The 16,607-nt window shown below is 35.5% G+C and overlaps 1 protein-coding gene across 1 annotated transcript in view; it reads left to right on the top strand.

The window, feature by feature from the left end:
* The window catches only part of CNTNAP4 (contactin associated protein family member 4), a 241,176-nt gene that overhangs the window by 197,743 nt on the left and 26,826 nt on the right, over positions 1–16,607 (top strand). Inside the window, exons 16-17 of the mRNA XM_038538261.1 lie at positions 6,398–6,568; positions 7,296–7,514. Coding sequence (XP_038394189.1) covers positions 6,398–6,568; positions 7,296–7,514 — 390 coding nt within the window. The remainder of the gene's footprint in view (positions 1–6,397; positions 6,569–7,295; positions 7,515–16,607) is intronic.

Below are 16,607 nucleotides of genomic sequence, written 5' to 3'. Positions count from 1 at the left end.
TGCTCTTGGTTCATTAATTTGAACAAAGTAGTCTTTTCAACCCTGGCATTTGAATTTTTCTAACTTTTTATTCAATGTATTTCTTAGTTAATTCATTGTGTTAAAATTTTATGTCACAAGAACCCCCCAAAACTTCCATAGTTAGAAAAAGTTGTTCTAAGTTTCTTGTTCTAAGAAATTCTTGTCAATGAAATTAGTTTTTTCATTTTGTTTGCATCGACTTGTTCAGCTGTCTGAGAAATCACAGCTGCCCAAAATGCATTAAATAATCAAAGGTGCATGTAGGCAATAAATAACATTGCAGAAGTTACATTCATAGACTGGAGAAAGATATTGACTAGTGATTTGGTTAATTTCTCTTCCATTCGACAGAGTTCTGTTCCATTTGACAGACTACATGTAAACCATTAAAAAGAGTGAGATCAATTCCATTTCAACAGATAATCATATGATTTTGCAAACTCCACTTTGTCTGATAATCCTGTACCATTAGGACATTCTTTTTAATTTTTATATTTTTATTTTCTTTCCTTTAGTTTTCTTTATTTAATTTTCCTGAGATTTATTCACTTTTTTACCCTTCCCTCCTTTTCCCCTTCCTTCTCTCTCTTCTGTTCCCCTCTTTCTACTTGTTAACCAAAGAACTTGAGTGTATTTATTGAGATACATACAATACAACCAAACTGAGAGTGATTAACCTTTCTTATTGCTACTTTTCCAAGGAAATCTCATAATTTCACTCAACAAATATTTATTGAGCCCATACATTGTACTATGCCTTCCCCACATCCCGAGAGAAAGAGAGAGCACACAAAGTGAACAAAATAGACAAAAGTTATCTGCATTTTTGGAGCTTGAGTTCTCTTGGGGGGTGATAGGCAATATATAAGTAAAATATATGGTATAATAGATGCTAATAAGTGTTGTGAGGACAATATAAATGAGGTGAGGGGGTGTGGGATTGAAATATTTAAATAGAATGGTCATAAAATTCGAAGAAGATGGCATTTGAATAAAAATCTGATGGAAATAAGGGAGCAAGGCATGTGTATATCTATGAAAGAGTACTCTCGACAGAGGAAGAAGCCAGAATATCCATGCAGAGATGGGAGTATAGCTGGTATATTCATGGAAGAGCAAGGTGGTTGAAATGTGTGCAGCAGAGTGAACAAGGAATAGCAGAAGACATTAGAAGATCTGGTAGTCAAATCATAGAGGATTTTGAGAGGTCTTTATTTTTTAACTTCAGTGAGACTGGAAAACAGAGAATTTTGAGTAGAGGATTGGTGTGATCTAATTTACATTTTAATGAGATTTTGTAGGAAATGTGGAAGCAAGAAGGCCATTTATGAGACCATATACCATTCCAGCCGAGGGGTCATGGTGGCTTGGGCCATGGGCACAATGACAATAGTTGAAGTATGGGAATAGTTCAAAAAGAGAGGCAAAACAGTTTGCTGATGGATCAGTGTAGATCGCGGAAGAGTCAAGAATAACACCATGGTATTTGGTCTAATAACCAATTGGAGGCACAGAATTGGCATTAATCAAGAAGGAGAAGTCAAGGAATTGCAGAAGAATATAAAGAACTCAGTTTTTGAACATATTAAAGTTGAGATGGAGGTGTTCAGGTAGAGATGTGGAGTTGTTCATTTGAGAGTTCCAGTCTTCAGATATGTATTCGTAAGTCATCAGCATATTTAAAGCCATGAGATGGTGGGCCAGCAAGAGTTATTGTGGATGGAGAAGCATAATAGTAAGGGTTGGTGGCATTCTAATACTAACAGATTGAGGAGGTAAGGAGGAAGAAAGAAAGAAACAGAATTATAGCACTAATGAGAAAGGCAAAAGAGTATCGGTATTTCTGGATCCAAGTGAAGAAAATGTTACAAGGAGGGGAAAATAATCAGCTGTGTTAATTGTTGTTGATAGGTTAAGTAAGATGAGGACTGAGAATTGACAAAGGATTAGTAACTAGAATATATAAATAACCCTCTGAAATCAACAGTGTAAAAAAATAATCCAATTAAAATATGAATTTTATGGATTAAATTGTTTCATCACCTCCAAAGTTTATATGTTGAAGCCCTAATCCCAATGTAACTGTATTGATTAGGGTCTTTAAGGAGATCTTTAAGTTAAATGAGGTTGTAAGGGTGGGGTCCTATTTGATTAGACTGGTGTCCTTAATATGAGGAGAAAGAGACACCAGAGAGTTCTCTCTTCCCACCTGTGCACAGAGGAAAGGCCATGTGAGAAGGTGGCCATCTGCAAGCCAAAGATGTAATGGGTAAAAGACAGGGAGAGAGATTTCACCAAAGGACCACAGATGGCAAACACACAAAAAGATACTCAAAATCATTAGCCATTAGGCAAATGCATATCAAAACCACAATGAGATGTCACTGCATACCTTTCAAATGGCTGAAAAAAGAGAGTGACACTGAATTCTGGTCAGGAGATAAAGAAACCTGATCACTCACACATTGGTGGTGTGGTTGTAAATGATATAGCTACTCTGGAAAGGAGTCTGGCAGTTTAACAAAAAGTAAAACATGCAACTCTCATATGACTCAGGGATTGTACTCCTGGGCATTTATTCCAGAAAACTGAGAATTTATATTCATACAAAAAGTTACACATAGATGTTCACAGCAGCTTTGTTTATAATAGCTGAAAACTAGAAACAATCCAGATGTCTTTCAACAGAATGGTTAAACTAAATTTCCATATATGGAATATGGCTCAGCAATAAAAAGGAATGAGCTACTGACACACACACCAGCCTGGTATATCTTCAGAGAGTAAATCTGAGTGAAAAATATGTTAATCTCAAAGTACTACATACTGTATGCCTTTATTTATAGAATGTTCTTTAGATGACATCGGAGAACTGATTAGGGGTGAAGGCAGGAGGGAAGTGGGTGCAGCTATAAAAGAGAAGCATGAGGAGTATTTACAGTGATACAGATGTCATGCCTCTTGACTAGTATCAGTGTCCACATCCTGATTTCAGTACTGTACTATGGTTTTGCTAGATGTTACTGCTGGAGAAAACTAGCTAAAGGGTACACAAAATCTTTCTGTAGTATTTCTTAAAACTGCATGAGAATCTATAGTCATCTCAAAACAAAAATTCTAATGAAAGAAATTGTATTTCTGGCTCTTTAAAATGAGTCTTACACATTCAGAAAGATCCACTTAACTAGTAAATTATCCCTTGCCTTGGTGTTTCTATTTACCTTTAAGAAAGGTAGTGTTAAAAAAATATAAATAAATAAATAAATAAAAGAAAGGTAGTGTTACCAAACTTACCAAGTTATATACATTAAATGTGTACAGCTCTTTACGTGTCAATCATATCTCAATAAAGAAAGAAAGGTAGGGTTAGCATGTCATATACATTCTGCTTTTAAAAGTAAAACACAGTGCCTTAAAAATAATAGCTTTTCAAATTCTGTTCTTTTTTTAAAACAGCTTTATTGAGATATAATTTATATACCATACAATTCATGTATATAAAATTAACTTTTCAGTGTCTTATAGTATAGTCACAGCATTGTGTAACCATTACTACAATCAGTTTTAGAACATTTTTGTTACCCAAAAAGAACTCTGCACCCCTTAGCACCTTTAATTCTCCACCTGCCTTTTCTCCTCAGTCCTAGAAAACCACTGCTCCACTTTCTGTCTCTATAAATCTGTTATGTTTAAAGGATAATCCATTCGTGATAAAAAAAAGTTTAGCAAAAGGAATATTTTTAAAATTACTTCTAATCTTGACATTCTACTAAGTTAATTTCCCTAAATGAGCTCTTTTTACTTTGTGTATGGAATTAAATCCTTAGTACATCATCTTCTTCTCTGCAAATAACAGTATGGATCCCATTAGCCACTACATTTATTTTTAATTTTGGAAAGATAAAAGGTGGAATTCCCAAAGGAATCATTTCAAATATTTGATATCCTATACTGAATTTAATTGAAAACATGTTCATTATTAATAACTTAAAATTATTTACAATTATTAATTACATAGAATAACACATCATGATTTGTTTTTGTTGGACTAATAAAAGGGGTTTAACTCCCCTGACTAATCGAGCAAGTGATTGCATTCAAATCCATTACGGGTGCCTCTTAAGGATTTTTAAACCACCTTAGCCAGGAACTCTCTCTTCAAAAGACCTGCAGCTTCCTGCTGGTGCCTGCCTGCTGGGCTCTGCTCTGCCTCCTGCTCTTTCCCCTCCTCTCTGAGGCAGTTCACATTCTTCCGGGTGCTTCTAAGCACAGTCTGTACAGAGCTGAGGTATCATATGCCGTAAGAATTATTTGAACATGGAAATATTGGCCTTTGCTTTCTTTATGATTGTTTTGAATTAGCAGCAATTTCTTACTCCAATAAGATGTTCTCTGGTTTTTTACCTATTGTGAATCTGTACAATGAGGTTTGCTAACTAGACAAAATAGGCACAATTCCGTGTGTGACAATGTTTAAGCTACCTAAGGTAATACATTTTTTTCATTGCTATAAAAGCATTCATTGTAAAGATAGCAGCAGTTCAAAGAATTGTTTTACTGTTTCAGCCAGTCCCCCGAAGCCTTTCGATAGGATGCTTTATTGGGTTAGTTGTGATTTAAAAATGAAACAATTGAAATACTATGTCTTAAAATGATATTATCTAATTTAGACCTTTAAGGAATTCTGTGTTCTTCTTTTTAATCTGACCAAATATATAAGATTCAATAATATTCCGTAATTTAAAGTTACAACTTTAATTTTCATGTGTAGCACATTTCAACAGAAGGTATTTAATCCCTTCTAGAAATAGGTCAGGTAATAACTTTTAAGAACACAAATGCGTTGTTATCCCTGACTTGATATTTTGCATTTTCTTGCATTCTTTCCTAGAGATCAAAATGTCTAAGCGTAGAAATAGCTGTAAAATGGAAATAAGGACTAGGCTTGGCAAACTCAGATAATATACAGTTTCATTTGGCTATAGGGGAAAAAAAGCCCTCAAAGTATATTCTCAGCTGAATAAATTCAGCTCTAAAATTGTTCACAGATGAGCTGAGAATTGACTTTTGAATCAAGTCCACAAGAAAAACAGAAAAAGTAAAATAGATACAACCACTGCTTGTTTGGTCCAGAATTTATAGAAAAATAAATTAAAATCTAAGGAATAGATAGAGGCTGAGTCGAGTTTGTGATTTTTAACTCTAGGTATCTGTTCCCTGCTAACATAATGAACCATTGTTTTGAAATTACTGTTTTCTAACTTTAGTGGATCAATACGTCTTCCAGGAAAGTAATTTAGATAGAATTTTAACCAATGCTGTGAGTGCGTATAGAGACAGTTGCTTAAAACTCGAGATATATATTTATATTTGATGTGTCGAGAGCTTGCTGGTGGCAGCAGCAATACACAGCTCATTTCTCTGATAGTGCTTCTCATCAACCACACATAGCCACTTGGATCTCACTCCTGCCACTTCATGCCACTGCATTTGTATTTTATTTCCCATACCGTCTGCTATATGTGTCCCACAGTATTTTTTCAAAAGGAAAGTTGTAGATACAACAACAACAAGATGAATGGGAAAGTGAAGATAAGAAGTTGCATGTGGGTAGAAATTATAATTAAAGCTATAGTCCACATAAGTGTTTTTTTCAGACCTTTTAACTTATACCCCAACCTTTTACATATTTTCTCCTTATAGTGAATATTTTAAAGTTTTTGAGAGCCCTTTCCTGCTGTTTATCTACTTCACTATTACAAGCAAAGCAAAGGTAATTTTGAATGAAAAGAGCATTTTCATGAGAAGATCAGCATAGCACAGACTAAATAGTATCTTGATCTTTAATTAGTAGAGAATATTTTGAATGCCAGTTTAGAAAATTGCAAAGCCCATTAATGAAAACAGTTAGTTGAAGGTGTAATTTTGTGAAGTGTGTGCATTAGAATTGTCAAAACAAAAAATGCTTTGAGCTTCTTTAGATTTTTGTTATCCAAAGGATTGTAGGTATTTCAATTTTCAAGTTATAAAAAAAATTAAGTCTATTTATCAGTGTTTGGCAGATTCTTACCATATCACTTTGGCAGAGGGTGGTATTTAGGGTGAGGTCAATTTTCTTATATGAAATATAACATTCAGAACATTTCTGCAATGTTCATTCCTCTCCTACGTTGGAAGGAATCTAGGATTGCAATCCTTGTAAAATCTCCAATCTTATGCTCATGTCCTGTATACCATGTAGTTAAAAGAAAATCGGATTTGTATAAATTAGCAGTATTTTTAATAGTAGAAATGCTAAAATAAAAAATGTAATTATGCCATTCATTTTATTTTATGAATTTTTGTCTTTGATTTTTTCTTTTTTTTTTTTAAACAGGGTCATTTTGGAATTCAGCTTCCTTCAATACTGAGGCTTCATACCTTCATTTTCCTACTTTCCATGGAGAACTTAGTGCAGATGTGTCTTTCTTTTTTAAGACAACAGCTTCATCTGGGGTATTTTTAGAGAACCTGGGGATTACCGATTTTATAAGGATAGAGCTACGCTGTGAGTCTCCTTTTCCTTAGAAGCCTGTGGGATTCTATTTAGTAGTAAATCCTTTCACTAATTGTTAAAGTACTGTGTTTCTACTTTATCAACTAAATCTTTTCATTGTGTCCTTTTGGAAAAAAAATCTATAATATTAGGTTAGCTTTTTTGCAAGAAATAATATTTAACACGATAATTTGGGGAAATAATTGGTATTCTCTGGAACCAATTTAAGAAGAGTTTTAAGTCCAAATAATTAAATTTTTTTAAAAAACTAAATTCTTGGTAAATTATAGAGTTAATTAATTAAATAAACCAGCCGTATAATCTTGTATACGATATAATTTTCGTATACTCTTAGGCCACTATTAGTATCTTAATATCAACTGTGTCTTACATGCTTTTAAAATCAGATAAACTTTGAATCGTTGTAAAAATGAGTTTTACCTAAAATGTCAGAAGCTATTAGTTTTCTTGTTCTGGCCAACTAGCCTTACTCTTCATCAATATGCAAAATTAACTCTGAGGATGAAGTTCTTAAAATCTGGGTTTTTTTCTGAATGTATTTTACGGTCTCATTCCACATTTAGTCTTGACGGATGCTATCATTTCCTTCCATAAGACTTAAGCCATTGCCTTTATATTTTGTGATTGCTACGCCGTGGTGCTATTCCTAAGTGTGTCAAGGGCTCTGCTGTCCACCATGTGGCCTCACTCGAACAATCTTCATATGTAATATTTACAGCTCCAGCAGTAGTGACCTTTTCATTTGATGTGGGCAATGGGCCTTTTGAAATCTCGGTGCAATCACCCACTCATTTCAATGACAACCAGTGGCACCATGTCAGGGTGGAACGGAACATGAAAGAGGCATCTCTTCGAGTGGATCAGCTCTTACCAAAGACGCAGCCTGCTCCCGCCGATGGGCATGTCCTTTTACAGCTCAACAGTCAACTCTTTGTGGGTAAGTTCTGTTGTTAGGCAGTTTGTTACTTAACTGTATGATATAAGTGCAGAGGTGGGCAGAAATGAAATAATACCAACCAATAACAACAACAAGCCATCATTTATTGGGAGCCTATATTCTCAGCTATGCCCGTGTTTGAGTTCGTCCTCTTAACCAACCTGTGAAGTGGGTTAACCCCATTTTACAGATGAACTAACTGAGGTACAATGGCTTAAAATGCCTTGCCTTCAGGAATCTACCTAGTAAATGAGATTTAAATTTGTGTTTGATTCATTCTGAAACCAGGATTCTTTAATATTACAGATTATGGAATTTGTTCCAATTTGGGTTTTGGGGGTTTTGTTTTGTTTTTTGCATTAGTGCTTTTAGTATTTTGTTGGCGGTGTTTATCTTTGTTCTCAGAGGATTTAAGGAGCCCTCCTTGTAATTCCAGCTGATGCCAAACAGGGACCCCTGTCAAAAAACAGGCCAATAGAAGAAAAAAAGAAAAGCAGGAGCAGTTCTTCTGCTGACGTCTCTCATTTTGCCTGTTTTTCAGATACCTTCTGATCATCTACCTCATACTTACATCTAAATGTTCCTTTATTGCCTAAATACATTCACCTGGAATCTATACATTGGATAGTGAAATCCTTCTGGAAGTGTTTGTTTTATTTTTAATCTTTGCTAATTACTGTATGGAACTCATCAACTATTAAGTTCAAGGAATTATTTACTTGATCACTTTTCACATATTTTAGTGTAAATAAGGACACAACAACTCTATAAAGCAGAATAAACTATAATGATTAGAAATCATATTTCAAACATTTTTAGGAGTTATGTTTTAGAACAAAATTCAACAGATTCCCATTACATCTTTCATTGCTTAATAATCTTGTTTTATTATTCTCACTGCAAAAGATAAGCCTATTTGTGACTTATTTGACTAAGACAGTTTTGGGATTTCTATTGAATTTATATATTCCTTATTTTATCATTTATTCTGTCACTCAATAAATATTTAAATGAACAGCTTCTATGAGTAGGGCACTATAATGGACAATCTAATCATAATCTTGGGGCCACTTAACTGCCTTATTTAAGGGCATATAAACAGTAAGGAATACTTGAAATACGTAACTTTTCCTTTAGTAGCATGCTGGAAACTCAGTCAGGAAATTGACATACATATTTCTTGATATACAAAAACTAAGAGATGGCTACATCCAAAGGCATGGCAATTTAAAATCTGTCAGTATTTTGGAAATAGCCTTACTATTCTTGGAAATTGAGAAGGTTGAAACAGTCCTCGAATTTTTCAGTGAAATCTGCTGCAGTTCATCTGAACATGACCTTTCATCCTTTGTGTGACTTTTAACGTCATTGAAATGAAGTCACTATATATTGTGTATGATAAGAATCCTGGCCTTAATTTGATTTCAGGTAGTTGTAACAGAAGTAATATTATTTTATCAGAAGACTGTGTTGGAACAGACTTGAGTCTTTTGCCATCAATCATGTGTTATAATTTTAATAAATATACCTAAGAGATTTCATCTTTATGGAGGCAATTGGTTAGGCTTTTGGCATTCCCATATGTGTTCAAATCCAAGGACTGCCTTATGTGAAAGTTTTATGAATTAAAATCTTTACTCTGGTTAAGTCATATCACTGGAAACTAAGAAGAAAAGGCAGAAAGATCTCTGATAAAAATGTTACATCTACTATTAATAAAAATCCGTTTATACAATTTCCTTCTTTTTACTACAGGTAACTGAGAAAATTGACGTGGTTAGTGTGATGACATTGAAAGGACTCATACTTTTAAAAAGACTTATTAGGGAGAGGCAGGTCACTTGCTATTAAGAGGCCTACAACAGGATCTTCTTTTTATCTTTACCTCTACCACAGGAGTGCACCATTTTCTTAGAAAAGGGCCCCAACCAAGTTAATAAAAATGATTACTTACACAGTAAAATATTTATCAATTTATAACATTACTATCAAACAAATCACAATATTTTTAAAATTTCTAAATGAAAATACTTCATTGGGGGTTAAATTATAATGTGAAAGGTTACACTGAATTAGTGCAAAGTGGGTAAAAAGTAGTAAAAAAAATAAGTAAAAATTAGAGCTAATTTAATGTAGCACTTATTAAGGTCAAAAAGTAGCTCTCTGCATTCCTGATAGTATGTCTCAGTGGAAGAGACAAGAGGCAGCCAATAAAAGAGTAAATAGTAAGACAAATGGATGTTATTTAAAATATATGTTATTAATATAATACATATTGTGTACATGCATGCATGCCTACATATTTGTATGTGTGTGTGTATGTATGTGTGTATACAACTTCAGATAATGATACATACTATAAAAAGCCAGGCAATGATTTGAGTTGGGGGTCTTTCTACTTTAAGTGGGGTGGTCAGGGGAGTGCTCCCTGAGGATCTTACATTTGAAGAAAGGCCAGAGGAAGCAGAAGAGGGAAACTGTGAACATCTGAAGACAGAGAATTGGTGGAGGGACCATGCTCAAAGTGGAGGGAAGGAGCTCTAGGAGTCAGGGAGCAGGGAGGAAGCCATCATGGCAGAGGAGAGAATTGATCTGAGGGAAGGCATGGTGTGAATCATGGTCCAGTTATATATTGGGTCTTGTATGACCATGGCAAGGAATCTGGATTTTATTCTAAGGCCCAGAAGAGTGGCGTGATCTAATGTACATTTTCCACGTCCTCCTTGCTGCTGTGAAGAACATGGTTGGAGGGAATGAGGTAGAAGCAGGCTACAGCGGTGGTCCCTGTGGGAGTTAATGGTGGCAGAGGCTGGAGAGGAGATGGTGAAAACCAGCATTGGGTCATGCTTGAAGTGTCAATGCACACAACTTGTGATGGGTTGGTTGTTGCTGTTAGTGTGTTACTTCTTACCCCTACTAATCTTCTCAAGGACAAGACACTTTGTAGGTTTCTGGGATCCTCACATCATTTCTCAGTTTGTAATTTCAACTGAAGTTAGCATTTCTTGTTTTCTTCCTGTATCCTAATTTGTAGGATGATTCAAGCTGTTCCCTGACCATTCAGTCTGAATTATATACTATAAACCCTATAAACCATACTCCTGCCAGACTGCAAAAGACTGCTGGTCCTTCTTGACAGCCAAGAGAAAATGTTTCCTTTCCTCCCTTTCCTTCAATGAGATCCTCCCCACCCCATGATCACACACTCCCAGGAAACCAGGTTTCTTGGTTCATATGTTCTGTGCCAGCACATATTGGATATTGAAGGGACCTTCTCTTGGACACTGTTTCTCGCATATGAATACTTTCCAATATTCTAGAACTAAGTCTGTTCTCAGAGCCATGACTAGCAGTCTCTGCCCTGATTCAACAGAATTGATCTTCTGGTTCAGATTTTAAAGGGTACTTTCATTCCCCTTACTTACAAGTTCAAGAGTTTAATTAGTAGTTCACCCATCCATCTTAAAAATAATTATGGCTAATCAGTATTTTAAGTATGCATAATGGATATCATTTGTTTTGGAGTATCAGGATGTATTAATGAGATAAATGTAACTGTAAAGAGTAAGTGTCTACTATAACTTTTTCTCCTAAAAAAATGTTTAAATCCAGATGATGATATTGATGATGATGATGATGACAACGACGACGATAGTACTTTTAAGTTACATAGAAACACAATCTTTATAAACAAGGGATAAAACTGTAAGACTAAGCTAATGTTAGTTAATCCAAGATAGATTGTGTTAGTATCTCAGCATTTAGTGGCTTTTACCAAAAATGTACCTTCTTCTTTGTAAACAAATATGGCAGAAAACACTAACACTATTGTGGAATATTTCAAATATCAAATAAAGTTACTTTATAATACTACAAAGATGAAACATAAGAAATTTTTATGATGTAGAACTATGTTTGTTTGAGATATATCTTTAACACTTTTACCTACAAGTAAAATGTTGTGGGTATTTGAATGCATGTTCATTTTGATTTCAGTAATATTCTCCATCTCACTGTGCTACCACAGCCGGGCCTTTGTTGATGATATTTATTGACATTACAATTTTTCAAGGTTAAGGGTTTTGGCGGTCTCTCAGAAGTGACCGGTAGAATGGGATAACATGAAAGCATTGAGTATGTTTTCTCTATTGCTGGCTTCAGTCTCTCCCTTAAAAATCAGTCATAAAGTGTGTCCACATCTCAGAGTGCATCTCTGATGCAAGACTGATGCTTTACCTTCTGAGCAAAATCAGTAAAAATAAATAGAAGGCATGATTAAAAACGTGATTCAGCTGGGCAACAATGATACATGACCACTGACATAGAAAGAAGGAAATGAGAGTTTCAGAGGTGGAATTAGTGTTAGTCTACACCGAAGAAGTATAAAACAGAGGTTTTGAACAATCGCTATGGTTCCAAATATTGGAACAATTATCTTCAGTTAATCTAAACTATAGGATGCCGTGCACTGTGAAGGAGTAATAAAACAATGGACCTCAAACCTTGTATGAAAAAGTGAAAAGAGTTAACATGAATGTACTGTGATAAATACAGTGAGCACCAGCACATTGACTATCTTCTCCCCTTCCCCAAATATCCCAACCATCACATTGCTTTTTGTAACAAAAATGATGATTCACCCTCTAATTCTAGCCCATCTTTCTCCATTCTTGTTCTTAATTATGGTGCAGAGCCTTTCCCGACCTTTTCACATTCTTTCACTTTCTCTTTTTTTGTTTGTGGGTGATTTATGACCTGAGTTGAACAGTGCTATTCAAAGGTGCTATTTATTACTTAAAAAAATAAGTTTAGTGGCATGATGTTAATTAGTGTATTAAACATATGCCCTTGACCCTGTTAGAACGAGGACTCACTGTCAAGAGTCACTGCTGTTAGCGTTTCCCCCACAGACTTTCTCCAACCACGGAAATGATGGGGAAAAAAAAATCAATCATTTTTTAAGCTGAAATGTGACAGTGGTCATTTTCTATTTTGGTTTGTAAACTCAGCATTTTTCTTAGAAGCTTCTTAAATTAGCCTTGAATTGATTTTCATTCAACTAGCTCTGCAAATTTTGTTTGCAATCTAAATTCTTTTACTGACAGGCTTTTAAATGGGGCAAACTCCATCTCAGTACTTTGTGACTAGGACCTGAAGGAGAAGTGAGAATTCCTGACATAGACAAAGTCATTTGCATTGCATTTGAATTGCATCAAATCCACAAATATTTATTGAGCTTCTGGAGCAAACAGTTTCTAAATGCCATACACAAAGGTTAATGTTGAACTCTGAGCATATTGGAGCTCTGAAGGTTGGTTCTCACCCTTACCTCCACATTAGTATCACCCAGGAATCTTTTAGGAAACTGAGCGTACCAGTACAAATTATTTACTGTGAATTTATTTCCTGTGAATGGGCACTTGTATACTTGGAAAGTTGGATACCACAGATATATCCTTGTACTGATCTTTTGGTGAACATATGCTTGTATTTCTGTTGGGTCTGTACCTAACAGTGGTATTACTGGGTCATAAGATGTGCATATGTTAAGCATTAAGAGACACTGCCAAATAGCTATTGACCATTTGGATATCCTTCTTAATGATGTGGCTGTTTTATCTTCTTTTTTCTTAAAAAAAAAAAAAAAAAAAAGGAGGGGGGCCCTACATGGCTCAGTAGGTTAAGTGTCCAACTCTTGATCTCAGCCCAGGTCTTGATCTTACGGTTGTTAAGTTCAAGCCCTATATTGGGTTCCACCCTGGGCGTGGAATCTACTTAAAAAAAAAAAAAAAGATTTATAAGAATTCTGTATATATTTTGGATTTATTTCAGATAAATTGATTACAAATTTCTTCTCTCTCTCTCTGTGGTTGTATTTTCATATACATAATAGTAGTGTCTAGGAGTTATTAATTATAATGTATTCTAGATTTTGTCTTTTTACTTTTAGTTTACTTTTGATAGGCTAAAAATAGTTATGGGAAGAGAATGTCAAAAAGTTTTACATTTGAATAATTTTTATTTCAATCTGCTTTTCGTTTGTAATAAATATGTTCCCACATCACCAAAGTGCAGTGCAGTGAAAGCCACATTTCTCTTTCGTGTAATCATATCACTTACTTCAATTGTGTTCTCTCCTCCTTGAGATGTCTGTTCCACAATTAGCTTGAGAAGCACTTGGTGTACTTTTGCATGTTTAATGAGCAAATCTTAGTGACCATTGACTGAAATCAGTATTCACATGGGATCTCTTAAGAGCAGAGAATATGATTTATACCATCAACAGTTCATTTCTTTAAAATATGCCTTAGTAGGTCAAACCAGAGAGGTTTGTGGCCTTGGAATGTGAGAAAACTAAATAGACCCACATTTTTCTACTGTGACTACCACCAGAGCAAATTCTCACCACTGACTTTAGTTCAGCGAACTGTGTCTGCTTTTTCTGTCCTATGACACTGTTGACTACACTCACTTCCTATTTCAACCATAACAGTTCTTTGAACAAGAGGGAGAACAGTCCTCTTCCTCCTGGCTCTCCTAGGGTCATGCTCAGTGAGGAACGTTCTATGGCAAAATCATAGCTGAGGTCCAGTCTCACAGCTTTGTACATTAATGCACCATTTCTACAAGGCTAAGTCTTCCCTCAGGATGGCTGGGTAAACCAGGACTAAAGGTCCAATGCATAATATACAGAAGACCAGTTTTACCCTTCAACACCCTGACTTGGTCCTGAGCCCCTGCAGGTGTTATCACTTTTCTGTTTCAAGTTGATCAGTGGTCAGGGCCTTAGCTGCCTTTTTCTGTCACAGTACCATAGTCAGGGAGAGCCCCTGTACTCTGTCAGGTAGGTTTTAGAACTTTAAATTTTAAAGGGAAATGTGAGATCATGATTTCTTTTTTTTTTTCTATGCCCCTGGGAAAATATGCAGTTGTTTCTAATTAATCCTCAGTAAGATTCATGCACAGCACATAAATAATTTGCCATTAAAAAATTAAAGCTCTTCCTGCTCAAAAAAAAAAAAAATTGGCATAGGAAAGAGCCAGCTCGTATTTTGTGACAATAGCATCTGTCACTTAGACTCATTGCCTGAGAATCATGAACATGATAAAAGGGTTGGACTCGATCTCTGTTTATCACCTAGCACACCTATTAGGTGCAGATGCCAGTACTGTTACGTAAGTGGACAGATTCAGTTTTATTCCTTCACATAGGAAGGTTGAGTATCAGTTTCACAGGATACCTAGTGTTTGTGAAGTTCCAGAATTCATTATATCTGATATAGCATGGCAGGTAAATTGATAGGAAATTAATTGGAAGACAGTTCCAAACATAATAGCTCAGTGGAAACATCCAGAATCAATTAATCAAACTGCAGCTCATTTTAATTGGACCTACTCTAACCCTGAAAAGTCATTGGAATCTTTAATTAAGCTTTCAAGCTCAATAGTATTTACATTGGCTGTGTTCTTCAGAATAGTTCATCTTAAAGTAAGAAATTTTTAACTTGAAATCTAATGGTAAAGTAAAAATCCTCAACACATGTATCCCATGTATGTTTATGTCTAATTAGACCTTTTTTTCTGATAATTAAAAATATAGTTTAAAACCATTCGATTAGATAAACATTAACTCTTCACAAGTACACAATACAGAAGCCCTGTTTACAAGACTAGGTGTCGATTTTCTTCTCACTATTACAAATAAATGTATTTCATACAGACGATGGGTTTTTTTTTTTCTGTTATTATCTCTGTCCTCTGACCTTCTTGTCCACTGAGTACCTATTCCTACCATTAACATCATGTGTTTCCCAGTCTAAATCCATTATTAGACCCTGAGCTCTTTGAGGGCAAGTTCAGTTGCATATAATTCTGTACCCTCTGTGTCAGACACCATCATGCCCAGCGAAGAACTACTAAGTAGAGCTTGCAGAACTGGAATGTTTTTCAAACCAAAAATGATCTAAGAAATAGAAGAAAATGAAAATGATCTTTTTTGACCATATTTTAGTGTGGAGAGAAAGCGACTCCCTTGCAAGAAAAGGCCAACTGTAGATTCTTGTCCTGTTCTGCATCAACTGAATGTGTTTATTTTAATATTTCCTCAGCTGTGTGCCCTGTGGGCTTGTCCCTGGAATTCTCTATGCCTCTAGCTCCTTGTCTAGAACAAAACAAATAAGAATAAGAATAAACAAGCTGGGACAGATGAAAAGGAACTGTATTTAGCTGTTGGACTCCCACATTATCTAGTTATTATGATGTCACTGGCAGAGGGAGTTCAACTCCTAAATCAGAGAAACTTGCTGCTTCAGAGTGTCAAATGCTTAACAGACCATGATTTAACACTACTCTGTCCTATAAACTATATAAATATCATGATTTAAAGTACTATAACACGAAATAAAGGAAATACACCAGGAATCCACCTATAATCCAGACTTCCCAGCACCTAACCCTCCTCCAGAGTTCCCGGGCCAAAGCTATAAGCAAAGCTATGGGATTCTTTTTTTTTTTTTTTATAAATTTATTTTTTATTGGTGTTCAATTTACCAACATCAGAATAACACCCAGTGCTCATCCCGTCAAGTGCCCCCCTCAGTGCCCGTCACCCATTCACCTCCACCCCCCGCCCTCCTCCCCTTCCACCACCCCTAGTTCGTTTCCCAGAGTTAGGAGTCTTTATGTTCTGTCTCCCTTTCTGATATTTCCCACACATTTCTTCTCCCTTCCCTTCTATTCCCTTTCACTATTATTTATATTCCCCAAATGAATGAGAACATATAATGTTTGTCCTTCTCCGATTGACTTATCTCACTCAGCATAATACCCTCCAGTTCCATCCACGTTGAAGCAAATGGTGGGTATTTGTCATTTCTAATAGCTGAGTAATATTCCATTGTATACATAGACCACATCTTCTTTATCCATTCATCTTTCGATGGACACTGAGGCTCCTTCCACAGTTTGCCTATTGTGGACATTGCTGCTAGAAACATCGGGGTGCAGGTGTCCCGGCGTTTCATTGCATCTGTATCTTTGGGGTAAATCCCCAGCAGTGCGATTGCTGGGTCGTAGGCCAGGTCTATTTTTAAC

Source organism: Canis lupus, chromosome 5, assembly GCF_011100685.1.
Source record: "Canis lupus familiaris isolate Mischka breed German Shepherd chromosome 5, alternate assembly UU_Cfam_GSD_1.0, whole genome shotgun sequence".
NCBI lineage: Eukaryota > Metazoa > Chordata > Mammalia > Carnivora > Canidae > Canis > Canis lupus.
This window is presented reverse-complemented; position numbering and strand designations above follow the sequence as displayed.